At 37.4% G+C, this 24,402-nt stretch overlaps 1 protein-coding gene across 2 annotated transcripts in view; it reads left to right on the top strand.

Annotated features, from left to right (window-relative positions):
- The window catches only part of FOCAD (focadhesin), a 94,635-nt gene that overhangs the window by 54,245 nt on the left and 15,988 nt on the right, over positions 1-24,402 (top strand). For both annotated transcript variants that reach the window (XM_085212923.1, XM_085212924.1), the window contains exons 23-34: positions 1,684-1,776; positions 4,361-4,449; positions 6,523-6,564; positions 8,918-9,026; positions 10,828-10,944; positions 13,286-13,524; positions 14,910-14,999; positions 18,849-18,996; positions 21,514-21,633; positions 22,538-22,660; positions 23,741-23,818; positions 24,227-24,298. In XM_085212923.1, the coding sequence (XP_085069049.1) occupies positions 1,684-1,776; positions 4,361-4,449; positions 6,523-6,564; positions 8,918-9,026; positions 10,828-10,944; positions 13,286-13,524; positions 14,910-14,999; positions 18,849-18,996; positions 21,514-21,633; positions 22,538-22,660; positions 23,741-23,818; positions 24,227-24,298 (1,320 nt within the window). The remainder of the gene's footprint in view (positions 1-1,683; positions 1,777-4,360; positions 4,450-6,522; positions 6,565-8,917; positions 9,027-10,827; positions 10,945-13,285; positions 13,525-14,909; positions 15,000-18,848; positions 18,997-21,513; positions 21,634-22,537; positions 22,661-23,740; positions 23,819-24,226; positions 24,299-24,402) is intronic.

Below are 24,402 nucleotides of genomic sequence, written 5' to 3' on the forward strand. Positions count from 1 at the left end.
GGAAAAACAAGACTATTCACCTGCTAAGGTTAAAATGGAAAGTTTTAGAACTACCACTTATGCATCCCTTTTGCTAAACAAATTGATCTCTATTGTTAAACAAACCAACCTGTATCACTTCACACTTTGTTTAATCGTAGTTACAGGGCAAGTTTTTCTGTAAGTCAAGGAGTCTGGCATGTTTTTAATTTAGAAATGAAAAGTGCAGGACTTAAACAGAGGCTGCTGAAATATATTCAGCTCATCTCACCGTAGGCTGACAAGTTTACCTTTCTGTTATTAAAAACTTGTTACCGCAGAAAGAGCTGAAATTTTCTGTGGAGATCAAATGGCTGTGACGGCATTTTTTCATCATCTTGGTAGAGGCAAATAGTAGGAATAATTGAACAGCATCAATAAAGATCAATTCTCCATAGTCATGATAAATTATAAATAGACATAGCAATGCAGTTTTAATTGCAGAGGTTATCTTTTTTTTTTTTTTAATCTGAAATCACAGGTATGTAAATAAAGGCACCTGAATAAGACATTCTTATTTTAATTGAATGTTGCTGCAACTAAGGCAGTCATGGGGGGAGAGAGAGAGATTGAGAGAGAGAGAATGAAGACTATGTTTATTAGTTTTGCTACACAGTTTTGTGAATTGATGATTTCTGATTTTATAAGTTCCATGTTAGGCAAATTAGGAGAGAAGATACACATCATGCAGGAGTCTGAGTTTTACAAAAGAACTGGTTTTTAGTGACCTTGAATTTATGGCCCTTGTGTTTAATCTACCGGTCTGTTTACTGTGTTAAGCTACGTGACTAGAAAATGAATTGTTATGGAGATCAGATTTCATTTCTGTTTTTCAATATGTATTGAGAATGTCTTCATGTCACTGTTTGCTATGGCACTTACTGAAGAGAGCAACCTTCAGTTCTTGTGGATTGGCTATGCACGTACGTTAGATTGTATAGCTGTCTGTTTGAGTCATTCATTCCGGTTTTGTGAAGCAGAGGCTGCCATACCTGTTTGAAATTTGGAAGTAGGCAGGGACAGTTGTTGCATATTTATTTAAACTATCCTTGAGGTAGTATTGTTTTCAGCCAGTTTGTTTTAAAATGGTTCTTCCTAGGTAGAACCTTCCAATTCCTTGTTGTGTTTTATTGTTAACAATTTATTTATAGGAGATTTGAAACGTGTGCTTTGGCATAATTGTATCAAACCCAATTATTTATACTGATTCCTTTTCAGTAATCACTCCTGTATTTAGGTTGTCGCATATTTGTATTTATTTCACATCTGTTTAAAGCTCCTAGAGGCACCTAAGAGATACAAAAGTGATAGCAAACGCAAACTGTTCCATCATCTCTGTTATGTATGCGTTTTTTGCCTACCAGTGCTACAAAGTGTTTTGCTTATTGCTATGTATAACTACAGTGCTCTCTCCGGTATCAGTTATATCATGAACAATCTGAAGTCTTGAATGGCCTGTGTACTGAAGTTGAAAAGTAACTTGGCGTGGATAAAACCAGGAAGAGGAGAATGAAAAATGTTACCAATTTTTATTTCCCACAGGAATGTATAGTGTACTGCACATGTTAACAAAATTTTGCCTGCAAATCACAGGTTGAAGAACATATGTTTTGCATATGTTAGACTTAATATAACCATTTCTACCCTTTCTTGTGTGATGCATAGGTTAACATTCAGCCTTCTGAATGGCACCGCTCTATTCTGCTGCCGCAGTCTTGGTTGGGATTTATGAGTCGAACCTATAGTGCAGTCCTACAGGTAATTGTGAGGTACAGAATACTCATTCAAGGTGTACATATTTTCATTTCTTCCAGCAAGAGCATCCATATAATTGACAATAATTTAAAAGTGACGCTTGCAGAATTTAATAACATTTGTTGAAAAGGAAATAAAAATGAGTCTTCAAGCAGCACAGTCTGAAATTATTTGAAGAAGTATAATTCTGTTTACAGTTCTGGTCCTTGGAGTCTTGTTCCTGTGTGTTCCCATACAGTCAGTTCCAGTTGCAGTTTACTTTTTAGAATGTGAAACTTCAGCTAGAACTCTATCCTATTATTTTGAATAGGAATTTTCAGATAACATTACCACTAAATGGTCAGAAGACATTGAGAAATTATTAACTAAATAACATTACATGCTGAATAAAAGTGAGGAAATCATCTTATATTGTCTTATATTGTATCTTATATTGTGACGAAATCATGTTTTGATTTTTTCCAACCAATCTAATGATGAGAAATACAGGAAATACATTTTAAACTTCACTTTAATTAGGTTAACTGAAGTGGTGTCTAGAGCACACTATTTGCAGTAGGAGAATAACATAAGAACTTGTAAGAAATAACTCCTTTCTAGAAAACTCCCTTTGTAGTTCTAGAAGGGCTAATTGATTTATATTTCCAGGCCTTGTCAGCTATTTCCAGCACAAGCAGATCAGACTGCTGAGCAAATTCAAAAAGCTGTGCCTGCCCCTTTACTGTGGAGTAGAACATACGCTTCTCTAAAATTTTTCAAAACAATTTTCACCTGGGATATTTGGGAACATTTTCTAGATTGATCCTCATTATAAAGCAAGCAGTGGTTTTTCAAATTGTCATTTTAGGTCTTAACTACAGAGGGGGCCATTGTAGCTTGCATATAATTACTTGCTTTTTCTGCTGCTTCCCCTCTGACTCCATGAGAAATCTTGCATTTACCAGACTTGTTTCTCATAGCTTCTCTAGGATTTCCTGGCTTTTTTTTTTTTTTTTTTTTTTTTTGCTTTTTTTTTTTTAGAGCAACTTCTGAGGTCTCTCAGTAAAAATCTTTTTTTAAGCTGAGATCTAGTATCTTTACTCCTTGTATATAGTATATTTTATGTGAGCTGACCCAAAGAGACTACAGTACAATGTGAATAATCTGGGTTTAGTCTAGCTCAGTATTTCACAGTAACATTTTCTACTTTCTTGGAGGTAGAGGTTTGTAGAGTCCATGGTTTGTTAACCAAGGGTAGATGCTCTGTCTGCAGTTTATCAAGGCACTTCCATGAAGATATCTTCCCTTTTACATGTGGAAGTTCTCTTGTCTGTAGTATGTCTGTTCAAATGTTTAAGCACTTCTGCCAGTTTGGCCAATTTGTAAATTCAGCATGTTTTTGGGACTGAACTCATTTTCATTATGATCCTACAGGTCTTGATTTAATCTTGATCTTAAGCCACTGTTTACTTGCTTAAGGGAATTGTAATAGATTTAAACACACTATAAAGCCAAGGAATTTCTCATCAGAGATTGTGCTTTTGTGTTCAAGAAGTGTTTGGACAACGCTCTCAGACATATGGTTTTATTTTTGGGTGGTCCTATGTGGAGCCAGACGTTGGAGTCATTCAGTGATCCTTGCAGATCCCCTCCAACTCAGGATGTTCTATGGTTCTGACCAGAACACGGATCTTATGCAGATATCTACTTAGTCAGTGTCATACCTTTTGTTTTAGTCTCTAGGAGTTGGAGAACACCTTTCAAGTGACATCAAGATTTACAGTGTTCAGTATGTAAGAAATACAGCTTATATGCCTACATTTTTCACTTAAGACTTAATAACCTAGTAAGAAGTAGCAAATGATAACCCAAACAAGTTGAGCTGTAGTTGTGTCAAGGTTTGAGAATGAGGGTAAGGGCAAGCTGCTTAGTACATTTAGATAAAACTTCTTAGGCACATCATATCAACTCCTTTGATATAAAGAAAAGAAACTGAACTAAAAGGAGGCTAAGGTCATAAGAAGGAAAAGGATGAGGAACTTTTTGAAGTAGTGAATCAAGGAAGTAATATTTTGCTCTCAGAAACTGTTTTTGGTATAGGCTTCTATATTTCATTCTCTGCTTGTGCATACTCCACTCCCTAAGGGTGCATGTTTCTTTTCACAGACTAAATGAGCAATTTCTCAGTATCTTTGATCACTTGACATAAGGAAGTACTTCTCCAAAAAAGTGATCAGGCACTGGAACAGGCTGCCCAGGGACATGGTGAAGTCACCATCCCTGGATGTGTTCAAGAAACGTTTAGATGTTGTACTGTGGGACATGGTTCAGTGGGAAATACTGGTGATAGGAAGGGCTTTTCCAACCTTGGTGTTTCTATGATTCTATGATTTGTGCTATCTGCATTTTTTTTTTTCTCACTCAGAATGAAAAATTATAAATTCTTTTACTTAATATGTTGTATATTACAGTGGGGTCTCATATCAAAAGCAATTGGTTAATTTAAGAGTTAGCCCTCAAGTAAAATGTTATCTAGGTGTTTCCTGAAAAAGTCTTATGATGATTGACCACCTAAAATCTACTTCTCTTTTATGCTGTGATTCTGCAGGGAAGACAAGCAGAGTTGGAGATGCAGTTAAAACGTGGCAAAGAGGATCCTGAAGATGTGCAATACAAGCAGTTTACAGCATGGCTCTGGTAAGGAATTGCCTGCCTGTTACTCATCACTTGTAGTGACTAGTACAGGACAGAAGAGGGCAAGACTTGAAAGCCTTTAATTTTGCAGATTTAACCGTTGGAAAAAAAAATAAAAATCCCTTTGGGGGAAGAAAAAAAAGTTACCAAGGAGCAGTGAGCAAGGATGTATTCACAAGGTTCAGAGGTACCTTCCCTTCTTCTTTGTCCAAAACTTTGTAGTGTGAGCAACTGGAAGGAGTAGAAATTGTATGTATCGTATGTCGTGTTAAAGTACAGAGATTATGGAAAAAAGCAAAACTTTCATGTAGAGATTTTGAAAGCTGCCTCACTGAAAATGAATTTATGTAAGAAATGTAAGTCACAGAGTGGCATATGTGGTAACAAACAGACATCTCAGTTCATACAGTAAGCTGAAGACACTGTTTAAAACTAAACATATGATGCACGCTCTGTTCTATATCCTTAGTTATTTGTATTTCATCTATGTGCCTCAGTCTCTGGATTTAGTCATGTATATGTAACCAATGGTGGTAGGCTGGGAATTTGGGGGACTTCACAGAGAAAGAACTACATGTCCATGGACAGTACAGGTGTCGCTTTCTGTGCTTGTTCATAAGTGTGTGAACAAAATTCCTAAGTCTGTGTGACCAAAATCTGTACAAAGAAAACCAAAATAACCTTTGCCTATTTCAATCAAAAGGGTGCTCCTAAGTCACACTCAATAGCAATGCAAAATCTTAGTGGTTTTATACCAATTAAGTCTAGTTTAGTGTTTCATAGCAAGAACCAGAATTATAAAGAATTACAAGGAGATTCTTTATGTAGTAGTTTCACAGTTTTCTGTTGTTCTACCTTGCAACTGTAGTTCTGAGAAACTTGGTATTGGTATGTAGCTATGCACTATCTTATCCCTTTCTTCGTAAGGAATAAAGAGAAAACATTTCATATGCCTAGAGCAACACTGCTATTGCAGATTTCCCCTGAATTTAAAGCTGCTTTCTGTTTTTTAAACCATTTTAACGTATGCTATGTTCAAAACAAACAGAATTCCCTTTAACAGCTGAGAAATATAAGTAGGCAATAAATTTGGTCCTCACAATTTAGCTTTCTTATCTTCTCATGCTGTCCATTAATTGCTTGATACTTTCATGGCTCCAACGCCAGTACCCATTAGGTGTTCATGCTCCCTCCAGATTTAGCCCAACTATAAACAACTTGATATAAACTAGTACTACATAATTTTGCATCGATATTTAGATTTGTGATAATGTTTATAAAAGCATTTGAAACTAGGTAAAAACAGCATATGTAAGAGGAAACTGTGACTGAATTTCCTTCAAAGGCTGAGTGACATGACTCAGTCTTGAAAATATAAGTCCTGTTTTATGAGGCATGCATTTTCCTTTTCCTATTGCATTATTTCACCTTCAGTTATGTATTGTGAAACTGTGACTGGAAGTTATATTTTTGTCTAAAGAGACAGCCATGGCCAGGATTTATGGATTGGTGTATGTTGTGGTACACAAGATCTGTCTTCACCCAAACCTGACAAGATAGAAGGTTCACTGCATCTATGCAAAACTAAGCAAATGCAGAAGAGTTGCTTATTATAAAATAATTAGTCATTTGCAAGAAACTGTAACTATTCTTATTGCTGTTGTTTAAGTAGATCCAGATTACTACACTCCCTAACAGCATAACTGTCCATAGTTGTTTTCAGGAAAATAGTAAGTACTGTGTAGATTGTTACATTTATTTGTTGTAAAACATACTTGTTTTATTATGCCAAATTATAGTGCAGTGATTTGGAAGTGTCTTTGTGACAGGAGATAGAACAGATTTATTGCTACTGTATAAACCTGCCTTTTGAAAAAGGAAGAAATTGTGTATGGTGGTCTACATGAGCATGAAGGAACATGGGGTGGTAGGTGAGCATTAATACAGTTTTAATACCTGTGATTATTTTGCACTAAGTTTTCTGAAGAATGTGAAAAATGGACACTTGTAAGACATAAATCAACTGAATTCATACTGTAGTGTAACAGTGGTTTAAATTCTTTGTTTCTCTTGCAGGGTTAGAGATATGTTGACAGATATCATCAGAGGTGCTTCAAAGTAAGAATGATTTATTTACTAGAGATGAGAACGAGGTTTTTTTTGTTTGTTTGTTTTTGTTTTTGTTTTTTGTGGCAGATGATGTAAAATAGTTCCTGCAATTGTCTCTCTGCCAGTTTTCAAGTGACTGGTGCTCAACAGAGAAGCTCTTCCCCACATTGTTCTTTGAGCATTTTATCACTGACTACATCTACTAGGAAGGTTGATGCCTAATGCTTTGGGTAAAGCTTATGTACTACTCTATGCACTATTAGTCACTTCTTTTCTAAATAGCAAACTCTGCCTCCAGTTCCTTAATGTATCTAAAAGTTGGCTGGTCTGTAGTGGAATGCTGGCTCTTCAAAGCTATACTACTTCCAGCTATCTTTTCTGTGCCCAAATGCCTCCAAAGACAAGTAATTATGTGTTTTCAGATTGTGACAGGCTTGTTAATTTGCTATTAGAATTGACACATGGCATAAAAGCAACGAATATCTTATATTTCTTCATTGACTTGCTCCTATCACTCTTCATTGATAGCTGTGTCCTTCTGCTTGCCCATGGTTAACTGGAAACTGGCCAATTACATCAGGTTGAGAAAAAGTGTTAGAAACAATCATTCCTCAGAAGAGCAAGTGCTTAAAAAATCTTAAATCATAAAAATGTAATCAGCTGAAGAATTGGCATGAAATCTCAAAGGGCATTTCAGTGTTAGTAGTCTTGTAAATGTAGAAAAGACTAGGTTTGGAACTAATACTGTGAGCTGAAGGTTCAGGATGTTTGAATCAAGACTTGAACTTTTTTTTCTTTTTTTAACTTCACATTGTTCTCATATTCCCAGCTGCTCAGTTTCCTTGTCTGTCAGCTCATCTTGAAAGGAATCACTTAAAGAAATTTGATATTTAATCTACTCAATAAATACACGTGTTAAGGAATTGGAAAGAGGAATAAAATAATAAACATTAAATATATAATATTCTGTGCCTCAGAGTGAAAGCATCAATTTTAGTCATAAAAGTTCACTAGCAAAATTATTTAAGGTAGTTGCATTTCCAGTTTTGGGAGAGAGTGTAGAATTTTCTTCAGGCAACAGTGGAAAGATTTCCTGTGCACAGGTCACGTCTCTAGGACTTCTTGTGTTGACTGTTTGTATTTTAAGAAAATACTTAATTGAATTGGTTCTGTATTTTCAGTGAAGAGTAAGACCCCTCCTGCGTCCCATTGTTAGTATGATGATTTGTATTTTCATTAAATTTAAAGCCTTTGGCTTTTATGAGAGTATAGATTTAGCAATTACTCTTATGTACTTCATGAAATGAAGTCTCTTAGAATTTGATAGCAACAAAAAAGGTTCTGTAACATAAATGAGGAAATTGTTTAAGGCAAGAGATTTAGGGAGTTTACAACAAACTTAACTAAACAATTATAATCATTTATAGGTATCTCTTATCTGAGTACTTAATTATAAGTATTTATTGTTATCTCTTGTCTGTAAGGAAATACTTTCAATGTGTGAAAAAGGTCAGTGACATTTCAGTAAGATGTCTTTTATAGGAGAGAAAATGTAGAAATCCAGAGTATATTTTCATTGTGAAAATGAAATATTTAGATCAGGAACAAATGCTTAAATTTGTGGAGTAGGTTTATGTTTATAGCGAGAGTTGAGGAGGTTTTTGTAAATGCAAGACTAATATATAACAATTTATATTGTTCTAGTGTAAGGCTCTCAGTGATCTCCTGTAGTTGTATTGATCATTTGCTATTATTGTAAAACACCAAAGATGATTCTAGCAGAATTATACTGTGGCATGGGTTTTTTTCTGAAAATGATGGAAAATGGATATCTTTCTTTTCATGAAACTGAATATAGTTACTTTCTATATCATATTCTCAAGTGGCAGGTTTTTTTTTCCTGAGTTCTTTAATAGTAAAAGTAAGGTTTGCAATGTAGTAGATGTTCATACTGTCCATAATGTGAATAACATTGGAAAGCCGTTCAAAACTTTTTTTAAGCTAAGATTTCATGATAGGTGCTCTACTAAATCTCGTTAAACGGATGCTGTTGTGGCACCTGTCTAACAGTCTCTATTTGAAGAGCTTTTTATGTCATCCTAACTAGAAATGGTACTAGCAATGATGAACGTGCTCACATGAGTGCAATTGATCTGCAAGATGGCTGTTTATATATATTATATACTAAGATGAAATATGTTAAACATTTCTTGAGCTAGAAAAGACCCCAATGAAGTTGCTTGGTACAAAGCCCTTCCGTCCTGGACACTTTGTAACTTAACTTTCCTTTATTGAGATGCTTGTTTGGTTGCCTGCATAACTGTTATGCCTCTTGACTGTTCTTTGCCTTTTTTGTGTCTAGGGAAAGCCCAGTGGTGAAAGGAAACTCTATTTTAGCCTTGACTGGTCTTGCAGTTGCTGTAGCCAAATACGAAAGCAGCCTTTCCTCAGACACTGAAGACATGCCTGAAGTAAGTCAGCCTGGGAAATATTTTTTTTTAGTGGAACGTAGTGAAGCAGTATGACCTGGTATGTTTGAGGATTCAGTGAGTACGAAGTACTTTGTGCGTTGAAATTCAGATTTCACACTGTTCAGTGATATTGTCATGTTGTAATTGCTGTGTGATCTGTATGAAAGCAGCTTGGTGATTTCAGTCAAAGCAAGCAGGCAGCTTCTACAAAGAAATATATGCTAGCTTTGTCATATGAGATGAAGGTGTACTGAACACTGAAGCCCAACCAGTCTCTTTTCTTACCTCTTAATCAGATACAGTAGAATCTCTTAGGGTGACATAGTAGACACACTATTTTTGTGTCAGTACAGCATCTCATAGTGTTACAATAACTGTGATGTTCCAGATTTTATATGTGTAGATAAGAGAGGTCTTAAAAATCAACTTAGTCAAAATCAAACTCATATCAACAGGTATATACTGTAGGTTGGATTAATTGCACTTTCTAATAAAACATATTTTGCAGATCCAGATCACTTAAAGATGGTACATAAAGGTTGCATGGAAAGAAGATAATGCACTTTTGATTAATTTAACTAGTTTATTGTTTTCTGGTGGCCTGAAAAGTTTATTTTTTTATGTACTAACTTGTTTGGTCTTTTTTGCTTGCTGTCTTTGAAGAGCATTTTGAATGAAACTTTTGGCTTGGCTAATGGTGAAGATTACTACACTGTCACAAAATGCATATGATTATATGAACAGTTGGTCGCAAAAAAAAGTTAAATGACTTGTGCAAAATATGACTAAGAGGGAGAGGTTGAGCTTTTTCCTCATTTTGTAAAAACATGTCAATAACTCATTCCCATGCTGAAATGCTACATGACTCTAATCCCTTCTGCCTCAAAGTCTGAGACATTTTTTACATAGTTTGGGTAGCCATTCATCTTTATTTTGTTCCTACAAAATAAAGTAGTTATGACTAGTTGACATGCTACTCCTTACACCTGAGAAAAATCCACTGTTTTGCCATAGTTTTTTGATTTCTCCTCAGAGTGAAACAGCTTTTGAACCACATGTAATAGGGACCCCACAGTCTATTTGCAGAAAAATGGATTACACTTCAAGGTGCATCTTTAGGTAGAAGCAGTTGAACTATGTGTATTACTTATGACATGGATAAGTTATAGCTTTTGTGACAGTGCAAATTGAAGTTGCTGATTGTTTTGGTGTGTGAAGGGCTGTGTAAGGTTTATTTTTCTAGTATCCTCTGTTACTGGCCAAGCCTTTAAAAGAACATGTGGGGAGAAATAGTCTTGTTTTTCCGATGTCCTTTGACACCTTGTATGTAATAGTTACTTCGTTAGAATTCAAGTTTTCCTGTCAGATTTAGATAAGACTAAAATAATTAGCTTAACCATTCTTGTAGATTCTCATACTTTATAAACACACTGCAGTTACTTCACTAGCCATACTGAGTTTTTCTGGTTACATTAAAATTATATCTTAGTCTGAAAGAGTTCATGAAGACTGTAACTTGCAGACAAGCTGTCAGAGTTCAGATTTGTGAATGTGTTTTGTTGTTTGTTTTTTTTTTTCTTTGATGCTGTTGTGTGGCTCTCTGGCTGCTTTTGGTTTAACTGAGTAATCTGTTCAAAAGTGGTGTCTGAAGGGTCGGTGTTGTCAAATAAAACATGCTGTGCATAAGGGTAACAAAATTTCATTATGCATGTATCATAGCTAGAACATCAGCTGCTGAGCTTCTGTTCAGAACCCAATTTAAGAAAAAATAACAATGAATGTTTGGGTTTGATTTTTGCAGACCGTACCAGATTTTCTTCCTATGCAGCAATGGATTTATATGGTTATAGAGACTCTCTTTAGTATCGTGAATAGCCGTTATCGCCCTAAAGGACAAGTTTTCCCATGGTTCTACCAGGTATGTGCTGTGGCATTAAAAGCAAGAGCATATATGTGTATTTTGTACATGGAATTCTTTGTCTGGAGTTTTCTGATTCTGTTTCCCTGTAGCAGCTAGAATCATAGAATGGCTTGGGTTGAAAGAGACTCCAAGAATCATCAAGTTTCAATCCCCTTGCCACAGGCAAGGCCACCAACCTCCGTATCTAATATTAGATCAGGCTGCCCAGGGCCCCATCCAACCTGGCCTTGAACACCTCCAGGGATGGGGCATCCACAACCCCTCTGGGCAGCCTGTTCCAGCACCTCACCACTCTCATAGTAAAGAACTTCCCCCAGACATCCAATCTAAACCTTCCTTCCTTGAGCTCAACCATTCCCCCTTGTTCTAGCACTATATCTACCTATGTAAAAAGTTGATTCCCCTCCTTTTTGTAATCCCGTTTTAATTACTGGATGGCTGCAGTGAGGTTTCCTTGCAGCCTTCTCTTCTCCAGGCTGAACAAGCCCTGCTCCCTCAGCCTGTCTTCACAGGGGAGGTGCTCCAGCCCTCTGATCATCTTTGTGGCCTTCCTCTGGACCCTTTCCAACAGCTTCACATCTTTTCTGTACGGAGGGCCCCAGACCTGGACGTAGTGCTCCAGATGAGTCCTCACAAGGGCATAAAAGAGAAGAGCAACCACCTCCCTATCACTGCTGGTCACCTCTCTTCAGATGAAGCCCAGGACACCATTTGCTTTCAGAGGTGCAAGAGCACACTGCTGGTTCATGTTCAGTTTTTCATCCATCAGGACTGTCAGGTCCTTCTCTGCAGGTCTACTCTCAAGGATTTTTTCTCCCAGTCTGTATACTTACCTGGCATTACTCTGACCCAAGTGTAAAATCTTGCACTTTGCAATGTTGAACCTCAGTTGGTTCACGCAGGCCTATCTTTCGAGTTTGTCAAGTTCCCTCTGGAGTTGTAATATGGGAAATACAGATGTAATGTAGGCAAGTCACAGAATCACAGAATTGTAGGGAAGGGACCTCTAGAGATCATCGAGACCAACCCCCCTGCCAAAGCAGGTTCCCTACACCAGGTTGCACAGGTAGGCATCCAGGCGAGACTTGAATATCTCCAGAGAAGGAGACTTCACAACCCCCCTGGGCAGCCTGTTCCAGTGCTCCGTCACCCTCACCATGAAGAAGTTCTTACGCACATTCGTGAGAAACTTCCTATGCTGCAGCTTATGTCCGTTTCCCCTCGTCCTGTCTCCACGTACCACTGAAAAGAGACTGGCCTCACCGCTATGGCCGCCACACCTCAGATATTTATAAACTTGGATCAGGTCCCCTCTCAGTCGTCTTTTCTCAAGGCTAAACAGACCCAGTTCACTTAGCCTTTCTTCATAGGGGAGATGCTCCAGGCCCTTCACCATCTTTGTGGCCCTCCGCTGGACTCTTTCCAAGAGATCCCTGTCTTTTTTGTACTGGGGAGCCCAGAACTGGACACAGTACTCCAGATGAGGCCTTACCAGGGCAGAGTAGAGGGGGAGAATCACCTCCCTGGACCTGCTGGACACGCTCTTCTGAATGCACCCCAGAAAGCCATTGGCCTTATTGGCCACGAGGGCACACTGCTGGCTCATGGCCAACCTGTCGTCCACCAGGACGCCCAGGTCCCTCTCTGCAGAGCTCCTCTCCAGCAGCTCATCCCCCAGCCTGTATTGGTGCATGCAATTATTCCGCCCTAGGTGTAAGACCCTACACTTGCTTTTGTTGAACCTCATCCGGTTTCTTACTGCCCAGCTCTCCAGCCTGTCCAGGTCTCGCTGAATGGCAGCACAGCCTTCAGGCTTGTCAGCCAATCCTCCCAAGTCAAGCAACGCTTTTCTTTTTTTTCATTTCAGTTTGTCATCTTATATTTGGGTTTTCCTTGAGTTTTTGTCTTTATTAACAAAGTAATAAAAATCATATGAGAAGATAGTACTGCATAAATGAAGGACGTTTTGGAAGCAGCTCTGGCATATGACCCCTATCATCACTGCTAGGGGATACATCACCAAACTAAATGCAGTGTTAAACATTAAACTGGCTGAATGTGAGGAGGTTCAAGTACTTGTTTGGCATTAAGCAGTTTCTTATAACTCCTTTTGGGAACAATACTGTTTTAATCTATACTGTTGTTTTTGAAATGGCATTTGAAGTGGCTCATATTTCACTTCTAAAATCCACTCTGCTTAAAAAAAATAATAATTTTTTTAAATATACTGAATGGATATATATTTTAAATTCCAGAAGTACTGAGTGTTACCACCTGAAAAGGAATTTATTTCCTCTCCAGGAAATAAAAAGTAAATCTTTTGAAAATCATTTTCTAGAAATCCTACTCTGGTGAAAATACTGCTAGTGCTATAGCTCGTTCCTGTGCAGCCACTGCTTTGTCTCTTCTGGTGCCAGTTATCGTTGTATCATGCAAGGAGAAGGTTGAGGAAGTCCTGAATATGCTGACTGCCAGGTTACCTGGGAAACCAAATGCTGACGAGTCTCAAGCTGTTCAGATCCACATGGGTCTTGCTTTGGGGATGTTTATCTCACGTTTGTGTGAAGAAAAAGTCAGGTAAGGATTACTGTGTGTAATGTGGGTGTGGAAATGACTTTCTAATTTTTCCTGCCTGCAGCTTCTATGGTCTAGGGAATAAGTAATTACAAATCATAGGCAAATATTCGTGAGGTGTTTTGCAACATTTCTTATAAAATGTCTTTTATTATAATTGCTTTTTTCCCTCCAACTCTGCTATTCTGGATATTTTGCTGGCATTCCTTCAGAGTGATTGATTCATTTTCAGTATATCCTTTAGGTGCGTATGCAATCTGATAGTTGATTGCTTACATATCTTTAAAGCGTACCAGATGCTCTGGGAGGCTTAATTGTAAAATAGTTTACAGATCTCACTTATCAAAAAGATTTGTCTGTTAGTTGTTAATTTACTCTATGAAGTTAATGTTTCTGAAACAAACATATGCTGTTGAAGAGTATGCAGCATGACTCCACACTGATCTTCATTCTTTGCTGTCAGCTTCCTGCATCCAATTCAAGAGCTGATGCACTGCCCATGAATGATTAGAGTCAGTGATGACAATTGAGATTAAAATGCTCTTAAATGACATTGGTGTTTTGGTGTAAATCAGCTTTTATTTTGTTTTGTTTAACTTTTTTAATTTGCTGTTGACATTTATCTAAAAAAAAAAAAAGCAACAAGTACATTAAAAGGAATCAAACAAACCTCTTATGAACTGAAACAAATCCATTTTTATTCTTCTACTTTACTACCTAATTTCAAAACTTAAAAACTTAATCTCAAATATTCTTCCAAACACTGACTGGCACCACATTCTTGGCATGCAGCTATAGGTAATATCAAATCATAGAGATAATTTTTATTAAACATGCCCTGTTCATAAAGACAGTGGTGGGTATGTTTTGGAAGGGGAAGTTCCTATGACATCTTTGGAATGAAAGAGAGACCTTTCTTTGTTTTATCAGTATATTAGGCAAATGGACAGAGAGACAGACAGATTTCCAGAACTAATAACTTAAAATATAAATATACATGAAATCCTTTTACATATAGCTACCAGTCTAGCTGAGTTCACATTTTCTCTATTATTTGCCTTCTTTCACTGTATAAAAATTGCCATCTTTCACTTTATAAATTCTTAATGCTTGCTTTCTTTCTGAGTTTTGTACCAATAATGGGCACTAACTTAGGTCTAAATGTATTTGTATTATTTGCATAATTATATGAATAAGTTTACCTGAAAGTAACACAAATGGCCAGTTTTATGGTCATTGCTTACAGGCCAATGTGAGAACCCATTACAGCAAGAAATAATTTTGTTTAGTGACATATTCCCACTTCTTAGCAGAAGGTTAATGTCCTGAATGATTTGAAGAGCAGAACCATGTTTCTATTTTGTTTTCTATTTTCTTCTGTTTTGCAGTGAGTTACCTGGTCAACAGATGAATTTAGTTCTAATGAAGTCCCTAGATGCACTAGAAGACTGTTGTTTTGACTCCAGTCTGGAGTACAAGTGAGTTTCTTACATTACTGATTATATTTCGTTTTATTTTGGACTCAATTTTTTTTCATTCAAACTTCTATTCCTAAATTTTGTGGAGAAGAACATAGAGATAAGATAAGGAGACTGCTTTTTTTGTGTACTTTTATATCATCATGGACTTATGCAGGTTGGCAAGGACCTTGGGAAATCCAAATCACATTCCCAAAACAGACTCAGCTATCAGGCTGGACTGCATTACTCAAGACTTTCAGGGTTTGAAATTAACAGTCTGGAGCAGGTCTGACCTGCTTGGGCCACAATTCCATGGCTGGGCCATCCTGGTGAGGAAAAAGCTTCTCTTTGACTCCAGTCTGAGCCTTTCATGTCTCTGCTCATGCCACTGCCTCTCACTCTCCCACTATACAGCATGTGTAGAGCTGTAAATGTGGCAGACTTGTTGTCCAGAAATGGCATTACTATAGCAAGGGTCTTTACAACAGGATGACAGGCACAACTGACTGTGGGTCATATGCCTTAGGTCAACCTTATGCGAGTGTTTCAGCTGTTCTCAACTGGTAATACTGTTTTATTTTAGTTTTTTTTAATACGTACTACATTTTCTGAGAATTTTTTCTGCTGTAGAAATCAGGGAGGGGCAGGGCTCTTTTTTTCCTGAATGCCAACCCTAATCATTTCTCTCCTACAGCTGATTCATGGTCAGTTATGTTCATTAGTTTTCCAGGGGAGATGACAGACACCCAGGGGCAGTTCATCATCCTGCCATGATGTGGACAAGGTTTCTGCCACCGTATCACAGAGACTTGTGCTGCTGTGTGGTGCAAGGCAAACCCTAATGTGGTATATCTCCTGACTCTTTAAGAAAATGTGTTTTTCTGTCCAAGAACATGCTTCTCTAGAGTGTTGAAACATCTCACATATTGAAGGATATTGAGAAAAAGGCTTTAACATTTTTTCTCCTGCCTTGAGTGTTTAGCTAATAAAGAGGTTTATTAATGTGCACGGTATGCAAGCTGGAGATACACAATCGCCCTTCACTGATCATGTCAAGTCTTGATAGGATCATTGTTTACATATATTATTTCTTTGCCCGATTAAGAGAATTTTCATCTTAAATAAGTGCTGTTTTTAATAAATAATAAGTAAAAGGAATCTTTTTTTCCTGAACCAATGCTATAGCATGGCAAGAGTCCAATTAAGTTCTGTAAGAACCTGTTTAAATCTAAGATAAATACAATACTCTAAATAGCTTCTTGTTCAAAAAAGGTCACTGTGGGAGTAATGCTCCTAAATCAGTACTCTGTCTTCAACTACAGGCAAGAATATAAGTGAAATTAATAATCTTTTAAAAGAGCAAAAGTTTTCAAATGGTTTCAAGTGGCTAAGAAAATATTAATATGGTGCATCATCTACCTGGCCATCTAAAGTATCATTTAACACAGTCCCACACAACATCTTTATCTCTAAATTGGAGAGAGATGGATTTCATTGGTGGACTATTTGGTGGATAAGAAATAGGTTAAATGGTTGCAACTGGAAGACTGCAGTCAGCAGCTCTATATCCAGACCGATCACAAGTGACGTTCTCCAAGGGTCCATTCTGCAGTCTGTGCTCTGCACCATCTTTATCAGCAGCCCAGAGAGTGGGATTTGAGGGTACCCTCAGCGAGTTTGAAAACACCAAGCTGGGTGGCACAGTTAGTACAATAGAAGGAAGGGATGTCATCCAGAGAGATCTGGACAGGCTTGAAAAATGGGCTATGACTATGAGAACGTAGTCAGGTTCAAAAAAGTCAATACAAGATGCTGCTCGTAATTTGGGACGATCTCAGTTGTATACAGACTGAGAGAAGAACTCATTGAGAGCAGCTCTGCAGAGGACTTGAAAGTTCCAGTGGATGAAAAGCTGGATGTGAGCCAGCAGAGTATGCTTGCAGCCTGTGAGGCCAACTGTCTCCTGAGCTGCACCAAAAGAGGGATGGCCAGCAGAGGTGATTGTGCTCCTTAGCTCTGCCCTCATGAGGCCCTGCCTGGAGTACTGCAGTCAGTGTGTGTGGCTCCTAGAACAAGAAAGGTGTGGAGCAGTTTGAGTGGGTTTAAGGAAGCCACAAAGGTGATCTTCTCTTACAAGTAGGGGATGAGGGAAGAGGACTTAGTCAGTATGGAGAAGTGAAGGCTCTGGGGATACCGACCTCTTTGCAGACTTTCAGTGCTAAAAGCAGGGTTTTAAACAGGAGGGAGACTGACTTTTCACGTGGTCTAATAGTGATAGGACAAGGAGAAACAATTTTTAACTAAATGAGTGAAGATTTAGGTGAGATGTTATAAGGAAATTCTTTATACAGAGAGCAGTGAGGCACTAGCACAGGCTGCCTACAGGAAATGTGGATGCCCCATCTCTGGAGCTGTTCAAGGGCAGGTTAAATGCAGACCTGGGCTGCCTGAGCTGGAGGGGGGCAGGAGAGTGGAGCTCAATGATCTTTAAGTTATCTTCCAGTCCAACCAGTTCTGTGATTCTATGAAGTGGTTGTGAAGCTTTGCCACACGTTGGTCCAGGCATATTTTTACAAGGCATCACAGCCACATCAGGTTTCCAAGCAGGTTGCCAGGAAGAGTCATCTTCCTTGAGAGGCAATAAGAAACACCTTGAGCTGGGATCTAATTATCTAAAGCTATTGATTGATACTTAAAACCTTCAGAAGGGCATGTTATCTCGAAAAGATACAGGCAAAAACTGTGTTGCATTCATGACTGCTATCTTCTCCTATTTTGCATTTGGATCATACTGAATAAATTTTCTCATGTCAACCTCTATATAGTGAGGAGCGGCAAAAGATAAAAGTAGGCTTTAAATTGTAGCAGTATAGCATATGTGTAACAAACATGACAGTTCATACAGTCCCTGTATTGAACAGTTTTTCTTTTTTTTTTTCCTCCTTTTCTATAAACAAAAAAAACCCACAATGTGTTGAAGATTGAACTCTACTTTTGACACTCTACTTTTGAAGAGTTTTATTTCAGAGTAACAGGAAGCAGTAGTGTTTTCTGGCTTGCCTTCCGATTTCCTGTAACCAGGGTGAATTCTCCAAGATGTGCAGGACTGTCTTCATTTACAAGAATAAATATTGGAGAAATATTGAGCAAATGATGACTGTTGGTACATACTTGTTGAATAAGGGTGTAGTAAAGAGCAGATTATTAAGAAACTTGGAAATATATAATAGTCTTCCTTAAAATTACTGTGCAGAGTCTTTGATTTTTTGTGGAGTTTTTTGCTTGATGTGGATATAAGATATTTTCAGTTAAAGTTGTCATTAAATTTTCTTATTCTACATTTAGAAACTCATTTAAACTCATCTTAGTAACATGATTTAAAAATGTCAGTCTTCCTTCATCCTGAAATACTAACCATTTATTTTGTTTCAGAATTCATTTGTGAAGTCCTTCATTCTGCAACATAATAGACTGTATCACTCTATACAATGCCAGATTATGGTATTGAGAGAAGTAACAGTGGATTCAAAGATGTGTCATAACAACAGGGCAGTATGTCTAATATGCTGGCAGTGAAACATCTGGAACAAGTTGGGAAATCAGAGATACCATATATATGATATATATGCATATATTTGTGTGTATATATATATATATACACACTTGTATATGTATGTATACTTGTATACATATGTATATATATATTTATAAAAATACATATATATATATTTGTAAATCACAAGGAAGATGGCCAAGTGAAAGAGAGATGCACTCAAGTATAATTTTGGGATGAAAAAAGAGTAAAAAAGCTCAGAGCAGCCAAGACATAGCTAATATTCTTTTTTTTTAATTCTTCTTCTTTTTAAGCACTGGATGTATTTTGGGAGTGGGACTTGTTCTTTCATTTCTGAGTCACAGTAGCCAAACAGAATCACGAGTACACGTTTCTGCTTCACTACGAAAACTATGCGCATACCTGGACAGCAGTGAGGATCAAAGCAGATGGGTTCAGGAGGTATGACTTGTTTTAGCACAGATTTCAGATTTTCATTTTTCTTTCTTTGCTGCCTTTAATAACTCAGCTTTTTAGTGAAGCTTTTTACCAGTAGTACTGGTATATTTCTTTTACAGTAATATCAGCCTGGTTTTATATCTGTTGAAGAAAACAATTTTAGAATAACCCATAATACAGCGAAACATTAGGAAATTGACTGAAATGGTTGTTCTCTAAAGTGCTACTCATCTCTTCTACTAGAAAGCAAACAGCCAGTTATTCTCAGAGAACTTTAATATTTCCTTCTTCAGTATGCCTTCTGCTTCCTGCTTCGAAAGCTGTTGTTATTACTATGGATATGTTTGCTGTTCCCTTTTTAATTTGTGAGCTGTTCTCTTTATGAGTTTTGAAAACTTAAAAAACTGAGTGGTGCTAAATTTGAGTGTATATTTCAGTATCATTTGCCAAGATATATTTCTGCTAAGTTTTTACATGGTCTGTGTGCGAGTGAGCCTATTACTTTGCTGAGGTAAAGCTTGAGAAAGAAAGTTCATGAAACTGGGGAAGTTTGCAACAGTAAACGAGAATCAGGATAAATAGGTTTTTGCAGACATACACACAGAAAACCCAATTCTGTATTTTCACATCCAAGCTCACAGCAGCTCAACAGCAGTTACATAATCCTCTGTTTTATCAAGGGAGTTAGCAGAGTTGGAGATAGGAAATAGCTTCTTTCTCCTGACAGACTTGAAGCATTTTACTGAACTTAAGCTTAGTTCAATGAGCAACTTCTGAGATGAAATGCAGCAATTGTTTAACACCATGAGTTAACTTTATATGATACAAAAATTACCTTTATCATTTAAAAATCTGTTAGATATTGCATAGGTAATCACACCAGTTAAATTTCACCAATGCTGCAGGCTGAGTACTACTACTTACTAAAGTTTTAGAGGTTAGAAATGGCTGGCATACAGTCCTGTTCTTAAGAGGTAGCTTTGGCCACATGCAGTAAGGGGTTCAATCTGAACATTGCTTTTTTGAAGTCAGATTATTGCTAACTGTCTTTAATCCCTATATACGTTCTGTTGCATAGCATTGGTGCAAAGCAGGGTGAAAAATTGGCACAGCAGCCTCACTGAAAGATCAGACTTCATTTCTTTACTTTTCATATCTAAGGCTAAAGAACAGAAAAATAATGTCACTTGTGAAACATGAGGCTAATGTCATATATTTTGTGAGGGAGACTGTATATTCTTCCGGCATTGCAGGCCTGTTTCCATCATGGATGGGATCATAACATGCTGTGGATTCTGACATAAATATTGTTTGGATACTTGTGTGTAGGAAAATAACTACATTTATGAAGATCAGAAGCTGGCCCTACAAAAAACAGAAGTACTTTTAAACTTATTTATACTTGTTTAATGGCATAGATTAAGAATCTTTCTTAGAAGGAATAAACATCTGAAAGTATAAATTGAAAATGGCATGACATTTTTTGTCATGCTGCTGCATTCCTCTATGGTTTACAAAAGACTTCTCTCCTTAGCCTCCATTTTTTAAGAGATAATCTTCTTGTCAAGTATGTGCTATAGTGGCATTGTATAAATCCTGTTGCAAGTACTATTCATGGTTCTGATGAGACAGTGAAACTACCATTCTTTTTTCCTATTTGTGGAATCACCAAGTGAAAAGACTTAGATACCATCTTACAGGAAGAAAAGCATCAAAGCCTAGAGTGAGTTTTCTCATTTCTTAACGCTGGAGAATGAAGGGAGCTATTGCAGAGAGTGTAAGGGATTGTGCTTAGCTGCCTTCACAGAATCACAGAACGGCCACGGTTGGAAGGGACCTCAAGGATCATGAATCTCCAACCCCCCTGCCACATGCAATGCCACCAACCTCCACATTTAATACTAGTCCAGGCTGCCCAGGGCCCCATCCAATCTGGTCTTGAACACCACCAGGGACAGGGGCACTGGGCTCTCATAGTGTATACTTTTTCTTGCCCAGAGATGATCTGCAAAGACAACAGCAGACAGATTTATAAAATTTGTTTCTTAAAACATTTAGTCTATATTGTAAAACACAGCATTCTCCCCAGAGAAACATTATGTACAAGTACTGTGTAAAAGCGGGTATGACTGAGGAATGCAATACTAATGAAGACTGGAGCAGCAGCAGCAGCAGACATTGCTTTCTATTTGAACTGCCAAAGAAGAATTCGTGACATGGTCTTAGTGTTTAGTAACTAGGTAGTTACTAGTCTAGTTACTAGTAACTAGTCTAAATCCTGCCTGAGGTTTTATAGATTGCCTCCTTTTCTGCTTGGTTGTTCTGTATTTGTTGTTTTTGTGTGCGTATTTGTTTTCTTCTATTTTTATTTTGTGGGATTATTTGACATGTCTTGTAAATAAGACACATTGTTGCTCTCTGTCAGTGAGGCAGCACTGCAAGCTATGAAAAATGTTGCCTTCTTCTGTTTGCATTGAAATTGAATGGTGCTGCATAAGATAATTTATTTATTGTTTTCAGGTACTTGCCTATTCTGTTGCCTGCTCCTGTGTCTCCGCTTTCAGCGTGGGAATCATAGAAGCAGCAGAGGCTGAAGAAGCCATGAACAAACTGCGGACCTTAGTGGAAAAAAATCTGCAGGTGATGATTCAGAGTTTGGGCTTTTATTAAGTTCTCTTTGTCTCTTATCTATTTAATACCCGATCCTGCTATATCCAGACTGCTGCCTGAAGGAAATTGCATTAACCTACTTTGATCATTAATGAGTATTTACTATATTCTGCATACCATACAATTACCTTATCATTTTGTCCACTGATGCACTATCTGCCCCTCTGGTAGCAATTACCAGAGACCAAAATAATAGCAGACTGTATATATTTTATTATACGTAAAAGGAAAGTTGGTACTTTTGAGATCTTGATGTCTTTAGTTGCCATTTCTTACCAATTCCTGTCTCATTTGTAATATTTTTGTTAAGAAAACACATCGGCTGTGCCCATTTGAATTTTGTCTTCTCTAAATCAGATACATCATCATAACCAGAGCCACAACTTAATCCAGGCTACTGTTTTTTCCCCAGGTGTTCTGAAGTTATCTTCAAAAATGCATAAATATCTCCATATTCCAGTACTTGTTCTTTTTTATTAAATATATGTCAGAAAACAAACAAAAAAGAAAAAGAAAAACAGAACCTTTTAGCATCAAAGCCCACTATTAGACTGGTCAATTGTTTTGAAAATTCACTTAAGAAATAAGGAGTCAAGGCCTTTGTAATTCTTTTAATCTTTGTATAAGAAAGTCTGTTCCGGAATAAAGACTTCAGAGCAGACCGTGTACCAAAGATGAAAAAATGTTGTGTCATTTGACAGGAGAAAATACTTAAAATTCAGAAGCATCTGGTGTTGTAAATAAAGGACTTCTATAAGTGTATGGCTTCTGTAAAGAAATAATAAATGTTTAAGTAACTTTGCAGTAGTAAATACAGAAAAGAGTACTTCTTTGGGAGATTTGTTTCCTAATGTGTGTCTTTCTCGCTTTATAGACATCCGGTTTTGCTTTAGCTCTTGGTACAGTTGTTCACGGTTTGTCAGTTTGTGGCCATGGCAAAGCTGAAGACTTGAGTAACAAACTAATGCCAGCCTGGATAAAAGTTGTGATTGCAGAGGTAAAAGAGTTTGAATTCATATCCTAGGGTTTTTAAGAGGGGGATCTTAACAGAAGAGTAGAGACATAATTTTCATTGTTTTTCCTGGAATGGTTTAGGAAAACTTGGGACAATCTGAATAAGCTGTTTGAGTCATACTTGGAGTTGAAAATATGGCTTTAGATGGTTCACTAAAAAAGAAAAACCTTATTTCTCTTCTGGCTGTTTGCTTTATGGGAAATGCTTATTGGTAGGAAGTCTCGGAGATCTGGGCATCTTTATTAATGTGGAATAATATCAAAAGATAAAATGTAGGTTATTAATTAAATTAAGATACCTGGTGAAATTAGATGCTACTTAACAAAAATAGACTAGAAAAATGGAGATTACAGTGTCTCAGTTGTTTTACATTTACTCCCCTAAATGGTTATTTTGCTAAGTAATAAATTGCCAGTAACCCATGTTTATGATATGGTAATTGCTTTCTCTATACTCAAAGGATGCAATGACTGCAGTGCAATTTTTAGATTGAACAGACGGTATTCATGACTGTGTAGATGAACAGGTCCAGAGTGGTTTGAGGCCCCATTTATCACTGCTGTTGTAACTGTGTAGTCAGAAGATTGAGATGCATTCATTTGTTCTGCTTGCCATTCTGCTTCAATCATTTTAATTTCTCATTATTAAAACACTTGTGTGAAAGCAACCTCTAAACCTAGACCTTAGGGTTGGAGCTGAAGGTGAGTTTCAGTAAAGAAAAAAAAATGTGTTAGAGTTCAAATTCACTGGCGTATTTTGTTGAACACATACAGTGCCCGGAGAAAGTGATTTGTCAGGGAAAAATGTGTGACAATTTTAGATGGAGAAAGCGGGTAAGAAAGTCTCTGCATAAAGCCTTTCATTCAGCAAGAAAGATGAATAATCATTCAGCATGCTGGAGTCTGACCTAAAAGACCTAAAAGTATGGAAGTGGTAACAGTCATGGTCTTTTATTTGAAAGAAAATCCCTTTTGCTTAAGGGAAGTAAATCTGTTGTGCTACAAATTCAGCTGTGGTGCTGTGTGAGCCCAAAGATTCATTGACACTGAACTACATTTCCAGGGTTCTCCAACAATGCAGCGTCTGGCTGCTGTCAATGGGCTGGTTGCGCTGGTGGGTTCTGAAGGAGGCATGATACAGGTGAGAACATACACACAGATGGTACTTTTCTCTCTCCTAGAAATTTGATGAGAAGACAATTTAGAATGATCTCTCCTGCATCCATACAGGATACAGGTTATCTGCCATGGCATCTAATACTGAGTTATGCTGGGTATGAACCAAAAGAGATGAATTAGTTTGTAGAATGGAATCTGATCCATCATATGGCTCATATGCATTATCACATTATCACTGGAAATAAGTTTACTGTTGTGTAGGCTTTTTCCTCTTTTCCTCCCCCACTCCACTCCCCCACAAAAAGGCATGTGTGCAAATATAATCTATCTTCTCAGTATTCATTCTCTGTTGCTTTTCTTCTTTGCTCTTGTTTCTTTTCTTCTAAAAGTCACTTTTTTTCTTTTTTTTTTTTCCCCATTCCTTTGGCAGCTAAAATCTGAAAGCATCCAGACCTCCCAGTTTCAAAGTAAGCTCAATGAAGTCATCAGAATCCTTACACAGGTAAGGAGCTTGTCTATCTTTCAAGCTTTGGATAATGCACTAGGGTATCTTGACACTGTGTCCAAACAGACAGATTTTGTTTGAAAAAATGATTTAATGTTTGT

This window comes from Meleagris gallopavo, chromosome Z (assembly GCF_905368555.1).
Source record: "Meleagris gallopavo chromosome Z, MGAL_WU_HG_1.1, whole genome shotgun sequence".
NCBI classification, from domain to species: domain Eukaryota; kingdom Metazoa; phylum Chordata; class Aves; order Galliformes; family Phasianidae; genus Meleagris; species Meleagris gallopavo.